Source organism: Salvelinus alpinus, chromosome 23, assembly GCF_045679555.1.
Source record: "Salvelinus alpinus chromosome 23, SLU_Salpinus.1, whole genome shotgun sequence".
In the NCBI taxonomy this organism is placed as follows: domain Eukaryota; kingdom Metazoa; phylum Chordata; class Actinopteri; order Salmoniformes; family Salmonidae; genus Salvelinus; species Salvelinus alpinus.
In genome coordinates, this window is record NC_092108.1 from 49,485,072 (window position 1) to 49,506,426 (window position 21,355).

At 41.3% G+C, this 21,355-nt stretch overlaps 1 protein-coding gene across 3 annotated transcripts in view; it reads left to right on the plus strand.

The window, feature by feature from the left end:
* The first annotated feature begins 3,976 nt into the window (after positions 1-3,976).
* The window catches only part of LOC139551202 (chromodomain Y-like protein), a 32,294-nt gene continuing 14,915 nt past the window's right edge, over positions 3,977-21,355 (plus strand). The window contains exons 1-3 of one of the 3 annotated variants that reach the window (XM_071362658.1): positions 3,977-4,214; positions 13,678-13,713; positions 16,886-17,678. In XM_071362658.1, the coding sequence (XP_071218759.1) occupies positions 4,191-4,214; positions 13,678-13,713; positions 16,886-17,678 (853 nt within the window). In that variant the 5' untranslated portion in view covers positions 3,977-4,190. Of the gene's footprint in view, positions 4,215-13,677; positions 13,714-15,918; positions 15,984-16,885; positions 17,679-21,355 lie in introns of those variants that run through there. The other 2 variants (XM_071362661.1, XM_071362659.1) reach the window with 2 other exon arrangements.

The window sequence follows — 21,355 nt, forward strand, 5'->3', positions numbered from 1 at the left end:
GAGACAGAAACATAAAACTTTTACCTTATCATAAGTAGACATAATTACAAATGATTAAATCCTTCCAATTTTCATTTTCCACATACATCTGTAAAATGATACTCGAGAAACTAAAGCTTTGGTTGTCTTCCTCTCAGGCTTCCATATCTTCTCCCTGGACCTCCTCAATGTCCACCTCTTGAACATCAGACTCTGAGGCCTCATCTTCACTGTCACTTTCCAACCTTGTTGAGGATGGCTCGTTGTCAGGCTCAAAAAGCCTCAAATTTCCCTAGATGGCCACCAATTTTTCAACCCTTGTATTGGTCAGCCTGTTGCGTGCTTTGGTGTGTGTGTTCCCAAACAAGGACCAATTGCACTGAGGCGGCTGATGTTGGTGGGATTTGGAGGATGATGGCGGCAACAGGGTGGAATTCCCAATGGTGGAACAAACTCCCTCACGACGCCAGGTCAGCGGAGTCAATCACCACCTTCCGGAGACACCTGAAACCCCACCTCTTTAAGGAATACCTAGGATAGGATAAAGTAATCCTTCTAACCCCCCCCCTTAAAAGAGTTAGATGCACTATTGTAAAGTGGTTGTTCCACTGGATATCATAAGGTGAATGCACCAATTTGTAAGTCGCTCTGGATAAGAGCGTCTGCTAAATGACTTAAATGTTAATGTTAAACAGGGGAAAGAGCCTCAGATCCACAAAGTCCCTTCCACCAGGTGGCTGATGAGATATGTTGGCACGACTGCCATATTGCATCTCCATCCCAAAGCTCTTGCTTGGAAGTGTACTTCGCCAGACTGCTAGAGAACCTTGCCCTCATCCAGGCCAAGGTGGCGAGACACGGTAGTGATGACACCATAGGCCTTGTTGATCTCTGCACCAGACAGGATGCTCTTGCCAACATACTTTGGGTCTAACATGTATGCTGCGGGCGTGTATGGGCTTCAGGCAGAAGTCTTCACGCCTGTTGATGTATTTCAGAACTGCAGTTTCCTCTGCTTGGAGCAACAGTGAAGTGGGCAGGGCAGTACAGATTTCTTCTCTTACATCTGCAAGCAGAGTCTGAACATCAGACAGGATGGCATTGTCTCCCTCAAACCGTGCAATGGCTACTGCTATAGGTTTTCAGGCTGCTTACCTCTCTCCCAAAATACATAATCCAGGAAGATCCTCTTGATGGGGCTGTCCATATCGGCAGACTGTACGGCCATTTCTTGGAGCGACTCCTTCCCCTCCAGGAGACTGTCAAACATGATGACAACACCACCCCAATGGGTGTTGCTGGGCAGCTTCAGTGTGGTGCTCTTATTCTTCTCACTTTGCTTGCTGAGGTAGACTGCTGCTAAAACTTGATGACCCTTCACATACCTAACCATTTCCTTGGCTCTCTTGTAGAGTGTACCCATTGTTTTCAGTGCCATGATGTCCTTGAGGAGCAGATTCAATGCATGAGCAGTACAGCCAATGGGTGTGATGTGAGGGTAGGACTCCTCCACTTTAGACCAAGGAGCCTTCATGTTTGCAGCATTGTCTGTCACCAGTGCAAATACCTTCTGTGGTCCAAGGTCATTGATGACTGCCTTCAGCTCATCTGCAATGTAGAGACCGGTGTGTCTGTTGTCCCTTGTGTCTGTGCTCTTGTAGAATAATGGTTGAGGGGTGGAGATGATGCAGTTAATTATTCCTTGCCCATTCGACCATCCATCAGAGATGATTGCAATACAGAATGCTTTCTCTATGATTTGCTTGACCTTCACTTGAACTCTGTTGAACTCTGCATCAAGCAAATGAGTAGATAAAGCATGTCTGGTTGGAGGGGTGTATGCTGGGCAAAGAACATTCAGAAATCTCTTCCAATACACATTGCCTGTGAGCATCAGAGGTGAACCAGTTGCATACCCAGCTCGGGCAAGACATTCTTCAGCATTTCTCTGACTACGTTCCTCCATTGAGTCAAAAAACGTCTGATTCCAGGAGGACCATGAGCTGTTGCTATCGATAAGGTGTCTGATTCATCATTTTCACCTCGAATAGAAGTAGAGGGACTTTTGTCAGAGGTTGCTTGTGAGCGCTGAGGGAACTTTATGCACTTGGCCAGATGATTCTGCGTCTTTGTTGTATTCTTCACTTATGATTTGGCACAGTATTTGCAAATGTACACAGCTTTTCCTTCTACATTAGCTGCAGTGAAATGTCTCCACACATCAGATAGTGCCCGTGGCATTTTCTTATAAAGATTAGAAAAAATTGTTTAAAAAAATAACAAATACAATTCCATGTACAGATAAATAGTTAGGCAGTTAGATTAAACAACTCCTTTGTAAGATAAATGTCAAAAAAGCTCTGACAAAGGCCGTGAGGCCGATACGTAAGCTTATTAAAGATCAGTGATACTATCAAGAGCAGTGTGCGGTTTCCTTTTTCATTCATCTTGTTCAACTGTTGCCATGCACCTGCAAAAAGTTTGCTCAGATGTGCGAGTGCCTTTTGAATTTTTAGATAAATGTTTTAAAATGAAACATGTATGGAAACAGGTGAATTAACACTCCTCAGTTAGCGTGCTCAAGCAAGCTAAAACCCACATGGTAGCAAAAACTAACTAGCAGAAATTGTTAACAAGTTAGAAATTATTTAAACACACTTTACTGTAGGTTACTATTTACTAGTTAACAAAAAAAATATGTATGTCATACAAAATATATTCACCCCACCCAGTATTGTAATCAAAACTTGCCAGAAAGCAAGTAGTCCTTGGCTCAGACAGTGTAGTAGTGTGGGCTCAATAGCATCTAATTAGTGTGCAAGATCTTGAGAATCAGCTGTACATGTGATGGAAGAGTGCACTGTGCATGCAGAGGGTTGCAATTCCATTGAATTGGGGATAGTTTAAACAAAATATGCCACAAGACCTAGAATTGCCTTATGTGTATCCCACAAAAAAAGGTTCACTGTTATAAGCTAACTTTTTTGATGAATTTAAGTAAAATTCCTAAAATTCCCAGGCTTAACTTCAAATTAACTTCCCAAAATTCCGGAAATTTACAGGAAAGTTTCCGACCCTTTGCAACCCTAAGTGCAACTTTAGTAATGATGGTGTTGGGAAACAGATCCTTCTACATTTGTTCAAATTGTAGTTTTATTTGTGAGCTATGTTGAATTTATTACACATCATAGATTTATTTGTGATTCATGGTGGTTTTATCGCAGTTAGATGGAAAAGAGTAAATAGTCATTTTAGGGTCATAGATTTAGCTGGTGGTAACTTCTGGTTTAGAAACTGGGTGGTTCGAGCCCTGAATGCTGATTGGCTGACAGCCGTGGTATATCAGACCGTATACCATGGGTATGATAAAACATCTATTTGTACTGCTCTAATTACGTTGGTAACCAGTTTATTATAGCAATAAGCCACCTCGGAGGTTTGTGATATATGGCCTATATACCATGGCTAAGGGCTGTATCCAGGCATGCTTAAGAACAGCCCTTAGCCGTGGTATATTGGCCATATACCACACCACACCACTCCTACCTTATTGCTTAAATAGACACACCACTGGAATATGGTTTTAAACAATCAGCATTCAGGATTAGACCCACTCCTTGTATAATTGGTGAATATTTGTGAAATATTTGTACATATTCATGGTTTATGGTTTAATTTGTGAAATGTCTTTTTTAATATTTACATTGATTGTTTTATTTACTAAATATGTCAATATATTCACAGATCATAGTTTTATTTGTGAGTTATGTTGAATGTATACGCACGGATCGTGGTAGACATATTTACAGAATAAAGAAACAAATCTCACTCCATACTTATCAAACATTGGATTATTGTAAGAACACTGTCTCCTTATCAATACAGAAGCGTAAAAAAGACATTGACTATGCACCACTGAGCTACCAGCAGTCTGGCATTCAGTCTAGGGCTAGGCTACAAAACCGCATTCTTATGCGCAAAAACATGCGCAGCTGTGAGCGCAAAATAAATAGTTCCGCACACAGACCCAGAGAAAAAAAGTTCTCATGCTGGGCTGGACAGAACACCACCCCGAGTACCTAGCTAACGTTACGAGGATTGGGAGCACGCCAAAGACAGCTAACGTTAACTGGGCTTCATCAAATCTGGAGGTCCTTTTAATAACCCAATAAGATTTGCTAGCCAAGTGGCGAGAGAAATTGCAACTTATAATGGCCTCGGAAGAGCTTTATGAGGTGAGTTAGCTACTATCTACTGCTAGCTAGCTAGCTAGCTGAAATGTTTTTTTGTTCGTGTAGCTAGCTAAATTAGCTTCTTAGCCAGCCACCTGGCTTGAAAGACACCTCATATTAGCTTGAGCTTCATAAAAATTTCAGTCCAGGAAGTTGCCTACTAAATCGAAATTGGGCCACCTTAACGATAGCTAGCTTGCTGACTGTTCGTTAGCCAACGTTAGTTAGCAGTGATACCGACGATGCATGTCATGTGTTCTTGGCTATTTTACCCGACCAACTTGCCTAAGCTAGGCTAGTGAGTGAGCTAACTAGTTAGCTATTGGGTGCTACAGTCTCTGAAGCAAGAGGGTTTTGCCTCACCTCTAACTTAGGTCTTGTGGCCAGGTTTTTAAACAAATCAATGTAGGTAACATTGTAGGCTTATGCTTTCACAGAGGTACTATTCTATATGTAATTATGTGAATGCTTTCCAGTTATTAACGTTGTTAGTAGTAGTCCAGGCAGATATGTGCCACATTTTAGGTGATATGTGAACTTCCTAAAGGCATGAAACTTGGTACAATTGTATAGTTTGGGGCCCTGAACATTTTCAGATATAAAACGCCTCCTGGTGGCTATTGTCCGTTCCGAGGAGTAACAAGTAGGGGTAGACTTACCAATTAGTTAGTGTTTTTACGGATAACAATTTTGAGTTATTAAGCGATGAAAATGCGTCACTCTGTTACCAAATTGGTAACGGTGACCAAAAGATCTGTAACAGAATGACTGCAATTGAATTGGCCACAAGGGGAAATCAGATGGTTAAGCATTGCACCTTGCACTACCATTAATGTACCTCAATTCCACCTCGCAAGTTTGCGTTTCCTTCTCATTTAACTTCTCAAAGTATTGCCATATACTGTAGGACTTCGCTGCTGTCGCTTTCCTCATTGACATTTTCCCAGCTGTTAACGACGATGACATAGTGGTGGAGAGTCGACTCCAAAATAATTGATTCCTCGACTGTCAACTCCTGGTGTCGACTCCCATTCCTGACTGTCAAGATTTGATACGGAGAGAGAGGGGAGGGGCACAGTCGGCCACCAGGCAGACAGTCAGAACTGTGCACTAGGCTTATCTATATGCAATCAAATGCTATATCTCACAATTTCTTGGCTTGCAGTGTCTTGCAAAGTCAGTAGAGTACAGCCTGTAATCAATGAATAGGCTAGGATATTCTACATCCAACAGACCGAAGACTGAGCACACACTCGCATCATTAGAGAAGAGAAGGAGCAGGCGAGCCAGCAAGAGGTAGCGAGCGGCCGGGGCAGAAATAGTTGTGTGCATATCTTGGTAATCTGTGTCTCACAAATTCACGAAAGTAGCCAAAAATGTGCCTCTTCCTCTCTGGTTTTATTTACATTTTACAACTTCCCCCAGGCCTTTATAGCCTATCGTTTAGTTAGCCTATAACACGAAAGATTACGTTTGTGATAACTGCACTGTGATTTTTAATTATGTGTATATTTTTCTTAATCCCAATTTAGATTACAGTATAATGTAATATACTACAATACTTCTCTACAGTACCAGGGGTCGAATTAACTTTCAGAATTCAGCAATTTATAAACGCGGACCATCAAACAAATGGATGTACTTAAACCATTTCACCTGCGTTTCATATAGATTTTTTTTTTTGTTGCCTCAATAGAGGGATGCGGGGTGTGCAACTCTAGTTTTTCTTCACACAAAATATGTTAGTGCAACACATTCGGCAGAAAATGAAATTGTGCAACGCTATTTGGCTAGCAGCCACACAAGTAAATTAGTTTACAATAAAAAAGGTATTTTTTGCAAAAACAATGCATGGCCATCATATTTCTGTATATCATAGAGGGACTATAGCCAGCTACATTTCCTAATGTTTTGCTTGAAGTTAATCTTGCATTTTTAACTTGCTACCGGAGAAAAATCCGAGTAGAGATGTGCAAATGAAGCACGAAATTAGTCCTTTTACATTCATGATTTGGAGCGAACCCTGACTGAAGCGGTGCAGAATTTACAAAAATAAGCCTTTTTAGATCTGCGCTTTCAAAACACAGCGTGATATTTCTTCCACGTTTTGTTTCCTTTTCTGCGTGAAAAATGTGAAATCCTGTGTTTAACGCGACCCCTGACTACTAACATCTCTCTGCTTGCCTCTTCCTCCTCCTGCATTGCAGACTGCTTCATCCTTACCACTGTCTACCTCACTACTCTGTTTTAAAAATAGATTTTTATAGACATGAGAATAATATTAAATTGTATTTAAATTGTCTTTATACTGTATTTCACTCAATTTTATTTATCTTTTTTTATTTAATTTACAATGACGGCCTACCAAAAGGCGGCCTCCGGGGACTGGGCCTGGGATTAAAAAATAAATATAGGACAAAACACACATCACAACAAGAGAGACAACACTACATAAAGAGAGACATAAGACAACAACATAGCAAGGCATCAACACATGACAGCACCCCATGGTTAGCAACACAACATAACAACAACACATGGTAGCAGCACAAAACATGGTACAAACAATATTGGGCACAGACAACAGCACAAAGGGCAAGAAGGTAGAGACAACAATACATCCACACAAAGCAGCAGCAACTGTCAGCAAGAGTGTTCATGATTTAGTCTTTGAATGAAGAGAACCTGTCCAGTTTGAGTGTTTCCAGTCGCTAGCTGCAGTGAACTGAATAGAGGAGCAATCCAGGGATGTGTGTGCTTTGGGGACCTTTAACAGAATGTGACTCGCAGAACGGGTGTTGTATGTGGAGGATGAGGGCTGCAGTAAATATCTCAGATAGGGGTGAGTGAGGCCTAAGAGGGTTTTATAAATAAGGAACCAGTGGGTCTTGCGACGAGTATACAGAGATATTTACATTTACATTTAAGTCATTTAGCAGACGCTCTTATCCAGAGCGACTTACAAATTGGTGCATTCACCTTATGATATCCAGTGGAACAACCACTTTACAATAGTGCATCTAACTCTTTTAAGGGGGGGGGGGGGGTTAGAAGGATTACTTTATCCTATCCTAGGTATTCCTTAAAGAGGTGGGGTTTCAGGTGTCTCCGGAAGGTGGTGATTGACTCCGCTGACCTGGCGTCGTGAGGGAGTTTGTTCCACCATTGGGGTGCCAGAGCAGCGAACAGTTTTGACTGGGCTGAGCGGGAACTGTACTTCCTCAGAGGTAGGGAGGCGAGCAGGCCAGAGGTGGATGAACGCAGTGCCCTTGTTTGGGTGTAGGGCCTGATCAGAGCCTGAAGGTACGGAGGTGCCGTTCCCCTCACAGCTCCGTAGGCAAGCACCATGGTCTTGTAGCGGATGCGAGCTTCAACTGGAAGCCAGTGGAGAGAGCGGAGGAGCGGGGTGACGTGAGAGAACTTGGGAAAGTTGAACACCAGACGGGCTGCGGCGTTCTGGATGAGTTGTAGGGGTTTAATGGCACAGGCAGGGAGCCCAGCCAACAGCGAGTTGCAGTAATCCAGACGGGAGATGACAAGTGCCTGGATTAGGACCTGCGCCGCTTCCTGCGTGAGGCAGGGTCGTACTCTGCGAATGTTGTAGAGCATGAACCTACAGGAACGGGTCACCGCCTTGATGTTAGTTGAGAACGACAGGGTGTTGTCCAGGATCACGCCAAGGTTCTTAGCACTCTGGGAGGAGGACACAATGGAGTTGTCAACCGTGATGGCGAGATCATGGAACGGGCAGTCCTTCCCCGGAGATGACCAGTTTACTGAGGAGTATAGAGTGCAGTGATGTATCCTATAAGGATCTTTGGTGGAAAATCTGATGGCCGAATGGTAAAGAACATCTAGCCGCTCGAGAGCACTCTTACCTGCCGTTCTATAAATTATGTTTCCGTAATCTATCATGGGTAGGATGGTCATCTGATTCAGGGATATTTTGGCAGCTGGGGTGAAAGAGGAGTGATTCTGATATAGGAAACCAAGTCTAGATTTAACTTTAGCTTGCAGCTTTGATATGTGCTGAGAGAAGGACAGTGCACCGTCTAGCCATACTCCTAGGTACTTGTATAAGGTGACTACCTCACACATGTGGGAGGGGCATTCTTCTTACCAAACCACATACCTTTGTTTTGGAGGTGCTCAGAACAAGGTTAACGGGTAGAGAAAGCTTGTTGGACACTAAGAAAGCTTTGTTGTAGAGCATTTAACACAACATCTGGGGAGGGGCCAGCTGAGTATAGGTCTGCATATAAATGGATGAGATAGCTTTCTACTGCCTGAGCTATGTTGTTGTTCTAAATTGTGAGCGTGGGGCTTAGGATCAAGCCTTGGGGTACTCCCTTGGTGACAGACAGTGGCTAAGACAGCAGATTTTCTGACTTTATACACTGCACTCTTTGAGAGAGGTAGTTAGCAAACCAGCCCAAAGACCCCTGAGAGACACCAATACTCCTTAGTATTGAATTCTCCACAAGAATGGAATGGTCTAACGTATCAAAAGCTTTGGCCAAGTCAATAAAAATAGCAGCACAATATTGCTTAGAATCAAGGGCAATGGTGACATCATTGAGGACCTTTAACCTCACTAGGGGGTGACCTGGTCAACATCCAGTGAAATTGCAGAGCGCCAAATTCAAAAACAGAAATACTCAGATTTTAAAAAATTAAAAAAAAAAAACTTTATGGAAAAAGCACACAATGGACTAATCTGAGTACGGCGCTCAGACGACAAATCAAGCCAATCCGCCATGTTGGAGTCAACATAAGTCAGAAATAGCATTATAAATATTCACTTACCTTTGATCTTCATCAGAATGCACTCCCAGGAATCCCAGTTCCACAATACATGTTTGATTTGTTCCATAAAGTCCATAATGTATGTCCAAATTACTCCTTTTGCTTCGTGGGTTCAGTACACAATCTAAACTCACGACGCGCGGGCAGGTCCAGGCAAAAGTTCAGACACAAAGTCATAATACAGTCCGTAGAAACATGTCAAACGATGTATAGAATCATTCTTTAGGATGCTTTTAACATAAATCTTCAATAATGTTCCAACCGGAGAATTCCTTTGTCTTCAGAAAAGCAATGGAACACAGCTCGCTCTCACGTGAACGAGCGTCACGAGCTCAAGGCATTCTGGCAGACCTCTGACTCATTCCCCTCTCATTCGGCCCCACTTCACAGTAGAAGCATCAAACAAGGTTCTAAAGACTGACATCCTTAGGAAGTGCAACATGACTAATATCCCACTGTATCTTCAATAGGGAATGAGTTGAAAAACAACCAACCTCAGATTTCCCACTTCCTGGTTGGATTTTTTCTCAGGTTTTTGCCTGCCATATGAGTTCTGTTATACTCACAGACATCATTCAAAACGTTTTAGAAACTTTAGAGTGTTTTCTATCCAAATCTACTAATAATATGCATTTTCTAGCTTTTATGGCTGAGTAGCAGGCAGTTTACTCTGGGCACGCTTTTCATCCGGATGTGAAAATACTGCCCCCTACCCAAGAGAGGTTAACCACGTCTCAGTAATGACCAACACATCTGGATTGGAGCTGTGAACCCACACTTTCAATTGATCCATTTTAGGTAATAAGCTTCTAGTGTTAATGTGCAGACAACCCAGGCTTTTACAAGAGCAGAAATCAGTGAAGCAGAGTCAGAATTGGCACTAGCAACAGTAGATGGGCCAGGGTGGACATGCACATTTCCAGATATCATCAACAGTAATACAATCAAGGCATGGCATAGTACAGGGAGAGCTCTGCAGTGCTGATTCATGACATCTGAATTAGAGGTCGACCGATTTTGATTTTTCAACGCCGATACCGATAATTGGAGGACCAAAAAAGCCGATACCGATTAATCGGACGATTTTTATTTTTTATTTGTAATAATGACAATTACAGCAATACTGAATGAACACTTATTTTAACTTAATATAATACATCAATAAAATCAATTTAGCCTCAAATAAATAATGAAACCTGTTCAATTTGGTTTAAATAATGCAAAAACAACATGTTGGAGAAGAAAGTAAAAGTGCAATATGTGCCATGTAAGAAAGCTAACGTTTAAGTTCCTTGCTCAGAACATGAGAACATATGAAAGCTGGTGGTTCCTTTTAACATGAGTCTTCAATATAAGAAGTTTTAGGTTGTAGTTATTATAGGAATTATAGGACTATTTCTCTCTCTATGATTTGTATTTCAAATACCTTTGACTATTGGATGTTCTTATTAGAGGTCGACCGATTATGATTTTTCAATTCCGATACCGATTTATTGGAGGACAAAAAAAGCCGATACTGATTAATCGGCCGATTTTATTAAAAAAAAAATATATATATCACACACACACACACACACACACACACACACACATTTTTGTAATAATGACAATTGCAACAATACTGAATGAACAATGAACACTTATTTTAACTTAATATAATACATAAATGCACACAGCTCTGAAGTGACAATGATACTGAAGAGTCTGCTTAGGAGACATACTCTCAACTGTTTGAATAAAAATAGAGTTTAAGTTACCTGTGATGAATGTTGAAAACAAAAACCTTAATTTCTATATGCAGGAAATCCTATTTTAATAATGGGCATGGTAAGAATTGACAACCAAAGTGCGAGTCATAATTCCCATGATACCTAGCAAAATCTGAAAAGCGGTTCCTTCATTTATTCCATAGGATATTTTTTAGATTCACTTAAAATAAGGTCTGTGTTTCGTGTAGGCTTACATCACCGTGCCAATTTTATAACTGTAGATATCCATAGGACAAGGTAACTCTGATCAATATTGGCTAAATATAAGCGAAGATAAAAAAAATTGTAGAGTGGATTTGTGAAAATATGTTGACAAACGTTACCTTATCCTAGTGAGATTTACACGGGTATCAAAACGTTGAGGCGGTTTAAGCCTGCACGAAACACAGACCTTATTTGAAGTAGATCAAGACATTCTCTATGGAAGACATGAACGATAAAATAACGAAGGAACCCCTTTCAAATTCAGCCCGCAAGTTATTACAGGAATTATAACGCGTCGACTATTTCTCTCTAAACCATATACCTTTGACTAATCAGGAAACTATCACCTCGAAAACAAAACGTTTATTCCGTTCCGTATTTTATCTAACGGGTGGCATCCATGAGTCTAAATATTCCTGTTACATTGCACAACCTTCAATGTTGTCATAATTACGTAAAGTTCTGGCAAATTAGTTCGCAAAGAGCCAGGCGGCCCAAACTGTTGCATATACCTTGACTCTGCGTGCAATGAACGCAAGAGAAATTTCACAATTTCACCTGGTTAATATTGCCTGCTAACCTGGATTTCTTTTAGCTAAATATGCAGGTTTAAAAAATATATACTTGTGTATTGATTTTAAGAAAGGCGTTGATGTTTATGGTTAAGTACACATTGGAGCAATGACAGTCATTGATTGATTGTTTTTTATAAGATAAGTTTAATGCTAGCTAGCAACTTACCTTAGCTTACTGCATTCGCTAACAGGCAGGCTCCTCGTGGAGTGCAATGTAATCAATGCAAGATTGGATCCCCCGAGCTGACAAGGTTAAAAATCTGTCGTTCTGCCCCCTAGGCCGTCATTGAAAATAAGAATGTGTTCTTAACTGACTTGCCTAGTTAATTAAAGATTAAATAAAGGTGTAAAAAAAAAAATATCGGTTTTCGATTGTTATGACAACAACATGAAATCGGCCCCGGTTAATCGGTCGACCTCTAGTTCTTATAGGCACTTTAGTATTGCCAGTGTAACAGTATAGCTTCCATCCCTCTCCTTGCCGCTACCTGGACTCGAACCAGGAACACATCGACAACAGCCACCCTCGAAGCAGCGTTACCCATGCAGAGCAAGGGGAACAACTACTCCAAGTCTCAGAGCGCGTGACGTTTGAAACGCTATTAGCGCGCACCCCGCTAACTAGCTAGCCATTTCACATCGGTTACACCAGCCTAATCTCGGGAGTTGATAGGCTTGAAGTCATAAACAGCGCAATGCTTGAAGCATTACGAAGATCTACTGACCAAACGCAGGAAAGTGCTGTTTGAATGAATGCTTCGCTCAGTCAGACTGCTCTATCAAATCATAGAGTTAATTATAACATAATAACACACAGAAATACGAGCCTTAGGTCATTAATATGGTCGAATCCGGATACTATCATCTCAAAAACAAAACGTTTATTCTTTCAGTGAAATACGGAACCGTTCCGCAATGAGCCAGGCGGCCCAAACTGTTGCATATAGCGTGACTCTGCGTGCAATGAATGCAAGAGAAGTGACACAATTTCACCTGGTTAATATTGCCTGCTAACCTGGATTTATTTTAGCTAAATATGCAGGTTTAAAAAGATATGCTTCTGTGTATTAATTTTAAGAAAGGCATTGATGTTTATGGTTAGGTACACGTTGGAGCAACGACAGTCCTTTTTCGCGAATGCGCACCGCATCGATTATATGCAACGTAGGACACGCTAGATAAACTAGTAATATCATCAACCATGTGTCGTTATAACTAGTGATTATGATTGATTGTTTTTTATAAGATAAGTTTAATGCTAGCTAGCAACTTACCTTGGCTTCTTACTGCATTTGCGTAACAGGCGGGCTCCTCGTAAGGCAGGTGGTTAGAGCGTTGGACTAGTTAACCGTAAGGTTGCAAGATTGAATCCCAGAGCTGACTGCCCCTGAACAAGGCAGTTAACCCACCGTTCCTAGGCCGTCATTGAAAATAAGATTATGTTCTTAACTGACTTGCCTAGTTAAATAAAGGTGTAAAAAAAAAAAAAAAAAATCGGCGTCCAAAATTTTCGGTTATGAAAACTTGAAATCGGCCCTAATTAATCGGCCGTTCCGATTAATCGGTCGACCTCTAATCTGAATGTGCATCAGATGGCAACAAGATCATATTGTAACAGCAATTTCATCAGGTAACATGAATACAAAGCCGGCGAGAGGTGGTTAGAATAGGATGGGAGGCCAAAAGTCTGTGTAACTAATAGTCAGAGTCCCGAGTGTGGAAACAGTCTGTCCCACGGTTGGGTAAAGAAAGTTTGTAGTCAACAAAGTATGCAGGAGTAATGGGGCAAAATGCACAAGAAAAAAATTAATATATAACGACTTGGGGCTAGCCATTCTAAGTTCAGAGTCACTCGCCCCAACATGCTGTCCCAACAAATAATGACATGACAGTGCATTCTAACACTGTAAAAGGCCCTTAGTTGGCTCTAAAATTGTGTATTTTATGACAATTTGAAGGGAAGGAAGTTATTAATGTGTTTGATAAGGTTAAAGATTCTCTCATGGGACCCTATTTCAATTTCAGGGGATCCCAAGTTTTGGAACCACTGTACTACTAACCTCTCTCTCGGCTTGCTTCCTCTCTCCGTCTCCTTCACCTCCTGCATTGCAGCCTGCCTCAGCTTCACCACTGTCTGCCTCACCACTGGTACGCAATATAATATTATTTATGTTGATTTGAAAATTGGATTACACTTTTTAAATGTTACATAATGCTTGAAAATGAAGCTCAGGTTAGAGGTAATGCAGAATCAACCATTTCTGATTCTACTTTACTGAAAATGTATGAATGGAGTCAACCATTGATACCAAGCTAAGGCAGGAGCAACTGCACACTGCTAACCCCAAGAACGACATAAGAAGGATGGAGTCTTTCAGCAGTTGATGTCGCAACAGAATCTGCTGCGTCTTCTGGACGAATAAAATGCACTAGAGTAAGCTATACAAGAAGACAAAATGTCACACAGCATATCAAGAGACTGTTTTTGATGACTTGGCCACATTCTCAGAATGCCCAGATATAGACTCATTATAGCTATTATGAGCCATATATGGGGATGAAGTGGATTGAAGCATAGAATATTAGATCTTTGTCGGCCTATGTGGACAGCTCTCTGGCTAGAGAGTTGTACACTGATCTTCTATGACCCTGTTGGTCATCCATGCCATGAATCTTCGTCACATACTCTCTTGCCTAAATTGACAATTTGTCTGGCCTAGATGGTCATATGCACTCCAACCTTCTACTTGGTACAGCTGAAGGAGGTTCCTTCCATATTTTCTTTATTTCCTTTGCTGCTGCTTGATCTTTGGGAGTATAGGCCGGGGTGTTGATAATCGCTGTTGTGAAAAGGGCTATATAAAGAACATTAGTATTCATTGAGTTTGAAGTGCTGCACCAATGCATAATTTGTGGGTGGATTTGCTCATTTTCTGTTTTTTCTTCATGAACATTTCAACATGAGCTTGATTGATGTTATCATGACTGAGTCCATAAAGGAAAATTGTGAATTGCTCCAAAATGGACATGTTCTCTTCTGAAATATAATTTGGCGAGTGGCATTTGGGATCCACAAGCGCTTGAGGTACATACTGTCTGTGCCCATGAAATCAAAGTCCATGAGTCAAGACAATTTCAAAGGCCTTTCTGTGCTCCTTGAATTTACAGTGTCACACAGTAGCCACCTTTACAGCCAGGGAAAAGACAACCGCAGAAGACGACAGTTTGGCCCTGTATGCCACAGAAATAATATTCTATTGCGTCAGAAACGATTTGAATTTGCTTTCTTACCCTGGCAGTCCATCGTTTTATATAATAATCTGAACTGTTTGTGATTCTAATCCTTGACCATCGAAACACAGGGGTAGATATGACATTTTCCATGTTATGTTTGGTACAGGAGATATGACGCAAAATATTATTATATATATTTTTACCTTTATTTAACTAGGCAAGTCAGTTAAGAACATTCTTATTTTCAATGACGCCTGGGAACAGTGGTTTAACTGTTTTGTTCAGGGGCAGAACAACAGATTTTTACCTTGTCAACTCGGGGATTCGATCTTGCAACATTTCGGTTACTAGTCCAACGCTCTAACCACTAGGCTACCTACTGAACAAAATATAAACGCAACGTGAAGTCTTGGTCCCATGTTTCATGAGCTGAAATAAAAGATCCCAGAAATGTTCCATACGCACAAAAAGCTTATTTCTCAAAAATCTTGTGCACAAATTTGTTAATGTCCCTTTTGGTGAGCATTTCTCCTTTGCCAAGATAATCCAGCCATCTGACAGGTGTGGCATATTAAATGGCATGATTATTACACAAGTGCACCTTGTGCTGGGGACAATAAAAGGCCACTAAAATGTGCAGTTCTCTCACAATGCCACAGATGTTTTGAGGGAGCATGCAATTGGCATGCTGACTGCAGGAATGTCCACCAGGGCTGTTGCCAGATAATTGAATGTTCATTCTACCATAAGCCACCTCCACCGTCGTTTTAGAGAATTTGGCAGTATGTCCAACCGGCCTCACAACCGCAGACCACGTGTAACATACGTCAGCCCAGGACCTCCACATCCGGCTTCTTCACCTGCGGTATGGTCTGAGACCAGCTAACCGGACAGCTGATGAAACTGAGGAGTATTTCTGTCTTTAATAAAGCCATTTCATGGGCGGAAATCATTCTGATTGGCTGGGCCTGGCTCCCAAGTGACTGCGCCCCTGCCCAGTCTTGTGAAATCCATAGATTAGGGCCTAATGAATTTATTTCAATTGACTGATTTCCTTATATTAACTGTAACTGTTGCATTTTATATTTTTGTTCACTATACATTTTTTGTAACAGGAAATGGCAACCATGAGCTGCTTTTGGGATGGCTCCATATCTGAAAGTTTTTCATGCTTTTATGAAAAGGTGAATATTAATTTTCACACATGGCCTGGGCGATAGGTGAACTGTTACAAGTAGCCAGCCTATCCTATTTATACTATATGAGGTAATGGAGTAAAGTTACATTGAACATTTTAGTTTCAAACTCAACATGCTGATGTTGTCTTTTGTTCAAGTTTGCCATTTACCTGTAGTTAAATTGCCTACATTGAGAATCTTACACACAGACAGTTTGGGTTAAACACACAAATAACTACACTAATCCGCAATATATCTATAAAATCAAAGCCTATAGGAGGAATATCGTAAAGTAGGCCAATACAAAAAAAACTGGCCCAATTAGCCATGAAATCTTCTATTCATTAGTCACACACCTGTGGGTAGAAACAGCATTTTTGGAGCTGGTGGTCTGGGTCTAATACTATGGCTAGACCATTGGGATGAAAACAGTTCATGACTGATGTGGCTGGGGTCCTTGATTATACAGAGGGCGGCAGTGGTTAATGAAAATGTCCTTGATAGATGGCAACTCTGTTCCTAGGTGCCTCCTTCTAGGCTAGGTCAATATATGTGGGGTTGCCTTATTTCTGAGGTCTACCCCGAGTTAGAAACATCCTACTGGAGATCTGAGGGTGTTCGAAGAAGCTATAGCAGGGTTGTATTCATTAGTGCAAACGGATACCAAAAACAAGCATTTCTTTTTGGACAAGTTTAGGGAGTCCTGCCCTGTTTGTCCTTTTTTGTCCATTTGGGTGCCTGGTGAATACGACCCTGGAATATCACAGATGATTTCACCATATGGCTGATTGTTTCTCACGTCACGTAGCCCATTGTATGCTATAGCCGTTACGTTTTAGTCTCATGATTTGTGACTGCCCTGAATCCAGTCATTGCCACTGCCAACTATTTTTAAAATTCTGTTACAGGTTGAGAGAATTGTGGACAAACGGAAGAACAAGAAGGGAAAGATTGAGTACCTGGTGCGCTGGAGGGGCTATGGCTACGAGGGGGACACCTGGGAGCCCGAGACACACCTCTCTGCCTGTGTGGAGTTCATCCACGATTTTAATCGGCAACACGGCGAAAGACAGAGAGACAGTACTTTACTGCGCTCCACTCGAAGCACTCCCAGCACGACCCACAGCCACAGTTCGAGAAACAACGCCCGCAAACAGATCTGCAGGCCTCAGCCACCCAGTGGAGCAGGAAGCCATGCTCTAGTAAAACACGGGAATGACTCTTCGCCCACCACAGCAGCTACGGCCATCTCGAAACAGTTGCCACCACTTGACGCTGGCGTGGCACACACTAGAACGAACATGCAGCTTAACTTGAGCCAAAAGTACAGTGTTTCGGCCACCGGTGACATTTGTAGACCTGGCTTCACAAGCGGGCCTGCGGCTTCTCCGGTGGGCACGGTGCGTCGGAGCATGGACCTGGCGAAGTCCGGGATCAAAATCCTGGTACCCAAAAGCCCCATGAGCAGCCGGGCGGACTCTGAGTCTTCGCCTAGCGAGGCGGCCCACTGTCTGGAGCAAGGGGGTCAGGAGCAGGACTCTGTGCCCCCAGAGGTGGCCCTTTTGGAAAAGCCTCCAGGGTTGTTGCTGGGGCCTGGGGAAGAAAGAGCGCGCATGGGGACCCGGCCCAGGACTCAAAGCCCATTAATTCCTCAGCAAGTCCCCATAACACCCGCATCCATACGCACACTCAATGGGAAAGGTAAGGCTCTAGGGCGATTCCACGCCAGCGGCAAATATTTTTTGGTATCTCAGATTACTTTTCTGGCAATTCTCACAACTTCACTAGGAGGAAAGATGTTTGAAATGTTTTTTACATTTATCATGATGAAAGTGGCCATTTTAGGCCTTTTTTAGACCTATACATGCATCCTATAAGACCCTATGATCCGTAAACTGTACATGATACAGACATCTTAGTGTCATTATACTCCTAATAGTGTGCTCTAACATATGGAGTATGTCTAGATTCTGAAATACAAATGTTCACATTAATTTATTCAACATTAGAACTATTTAATGGATATCAAAACTACCCTTTTTGATTTAGCTTATTTTTAGACATATTGTTTGGAACAATATACTCCTCAAACGCATCACATTTCCAGAGTGGGCTCTCTTGGTACTTGTAACGATATGACCCATTTTATACATAGAAATGTACATTATAGGTCATTAACCAATCTCAGCCCTCCTTTAGGATTGCACATTCAGCAAGTCACCAGCAGAGGGCATTCCTTGTAATCCATTTACCATTCGCTGTGTTGGTGGTGCCCATAAAAATTTATCAGAACTTCGGAATTAGCGGAGAGCCCACTCTGGAAAAGTGATGTACTTGTAGAGTATATCGTTCCAAACAATATGTCTTTAAAATGAACAAAATCAAAAAGGGTAGTTAAGATTAATGTTAAATAAATGAATGTGTATTTCAGAATCTAACATACTCCATATGTTAGAGCACATTATAATGAGTATATGTACGGTTCACAGATCATAAGGTCTTACAAGAGGCATGTATTCATACCCCCGGACTTATTCCACATTTTGTTACAACCTGAATTCAAAATTGATTAAATAAATACATCTCACCCATCTACACCCACAACCCCATAATGACAAACTGAAAACATGTTTTTAGAAATGTTAGCTAATTTATTGAAAACGAAATACAGAAATATCAAATTTATATAAGAATTCACACCCCTGAGTCAATACATGTTAGAATCACCTTTGGCAGTGATTACAGCTGGGAGTCTTTCTGAATAAGTCACTAAGAGCTTTGCACAACTGGATTGTACAATATTTGCACATTATTCTTTAAAAAAAATATTCAAGCTCTGTCAAGTTGTTTGTTGATCATTGCTAGAAAGCCATTTCTAAGTCTTGCCATATTTTTTGTATTTATTATGGATCCCCATTAGCTGCTGCCAAAGCAGCAGCTACTCTTTCTGGGGTCCAGCAAAGTTAAGGCAGTTTATACAATTTTCCATAAGGTGTTTTTTAATCTGTTTTTTAAAATCAAATTTTACTGCTTTACTTGAAGTGGAATAATAGTTCCATGTAGTCATGGCTTTATGTAGTACTGTGTGCCTCACATAGTCTGTTTTGGACTTGGGAACTGTGAAGAGACCTCTTGTGGCATGTCTTGTGGGGTATGCATGGGTGTCCAAGCTGTGTGCCAGTAGTTTAGACAGACAGCTCGGTGCATTCAACATGTTAATACCTCTCATAAATAAAAGTAGTGATGAAGTCAATCTCTCCTCCACTTTCAGCCAGGAGAGATTGCCAATTGCAATTTTCCTACGTCCTTTTTTGTGGCACCTGACCACACGACTGAACAGTAGTCAAGGTGCGACAAAATTAGGGCCTGTAGGACCTGCCTTGTTGTTAAGGCAGAGCATCGCTTTATTATAGACAGACTTCTCCCCATCTTAGCTACAACTGAATCAATACGTTTTGACCATGACAGTTTACAATCTAGAGTTACTCCAAGCAGTTTACTCATCTCAACTTGCTCAATTTCCACATTATTTATTACAAGATTTAGTTGAGGTTTAGGGGTTTAGTGAGTGTTTTGTTCCAAATACAATGCTTGTAGTTTTAGAAATATTTAGGGCTAACTTATTCCTTGCCACCCACTCTGAAACTAACTGCAGCTCTTTGTTGAGTGTTGCAGTCATTTCAGTCGCTGTATATTTTCAAACTGATTTAAAGTCAAAACTGGCCACTCCGGAACATTCAATGTCGCCTTGGTAAGCAACTCCAGTGTATATTTGGCCTTGTGCAGCCACCATCATACCTGAAAATATGAAGAGTGGTACTCAGTGATGTGTTGTTGGATTTGGCTCAAACATAATGCTTTTTTTTTCTGGACATGAAGTTAATTTATTTTCCAAATGATTTGCAGTTTTACTTTAGTGCCTTATTACAAACAGGATGCATGTCTTTGGAATATTTTTTATTCTGTACAGGCTTCCTTCTTTTCACTCTGTCATTTGTTAGTATTGTGGAGTAACTACAGTGCATTTGGAAAGTATTTAGACCCCTTTACTTTTTCCACATTCTGTTACATTAAAAGCCTTGTTCTAAAATAGATTTTTTTTAAATGCCCCCCTCAATCTACACACAATACCCCATAATAACAACGTGTTAACAGGTTTTTAGAAATGTTTGCAAATGTATTAACATTTTTAAACAAATACTTTATTTACATAAGTATTCAGACCATCTGCTATGAGACTAGAAATTGAGCTCAGGTGCATCCTGTTTCCATTAATAATCCTTGATGATTTCACAACTTGATTGGTGTCTACCTGTGTTAAATTCAATTGATTGGACATGATATGGAAAGGCACACAACTGTCTATATAAGATCCCACAGTTAACCGTGCATGTCAGAGCAAAAACCAAGCCATGAGGTCGAAGGAATTGTCCGTAGAGCTCCGAGACAGGATTGCGTCGAGGCACAGATATAGCGAAAATAACCAAAAAATGTCTGCAGCATTGAAGGTCATCAAGAACACATTTGCCTCCATCACTCTTAAATGGAAGAAGTTTGGATCAACCAAGACTCTTTCAAGAGCTGGCTAAACTGAGCTATCGGGGGAGAAGGGCCTTGGTCAGGGAGGTGACCAAGAACCCGATGCCGTCGGGGATACGCTAAATACAAATGTGATTCACATTTTCAAACAGTCCATTTAGATTTTCCAACGGGGCTATACATTTGGGTGAGTTTTTTTTTCTCTCTCGCTTGATTAGCCTCGTTTCACTGCCAAAAAATTAAATAATCTAGTGTTCAGCGAGAACAACACATTGTCAAATAATTAACATCGTCACATTAACCGTTACTCTTGCGGGAATTCCACTAACGGTCCATATGTAGCCAAACGTAGCTGCTGTTCATTCCTTTTGCTCGAAAATGGACTAATGGTTAAAAAAAAGTAAGGCCTGCGTCCATAGACACATACCAGCTCTACTGGTAGTACTGCTACTATCAGCGGTTCTACACCTGCACCTGGCGACTACACAAGTTGTTCTGCTTCCACGAGCACATTCAATGTTATCATCAGTAATTCTACATTTGTTGTTAGCCCAGCTAGTATGGACACTGACAGTTGTGAAATTGATGCAGCCGAAGAGCTACTGCCACCTTACTCGGGAAAGCACCGAACAACAGACAGGGACGTTGGACCATCGAAGAGTTGCAAATATGATGAGAACTACATTGATTTGGGGTTCACTTATATTGGGAGTAGTGCCTTTCCTCAGCCACAGTGTGTATATGTGCAAAAATACTGTCTCACAACTCGATGAAGCCTTCACTCTTGAGCAGACATTTAGAAACAAAACATGCCACTGGAGTTTTTTGAGCGAGAATTA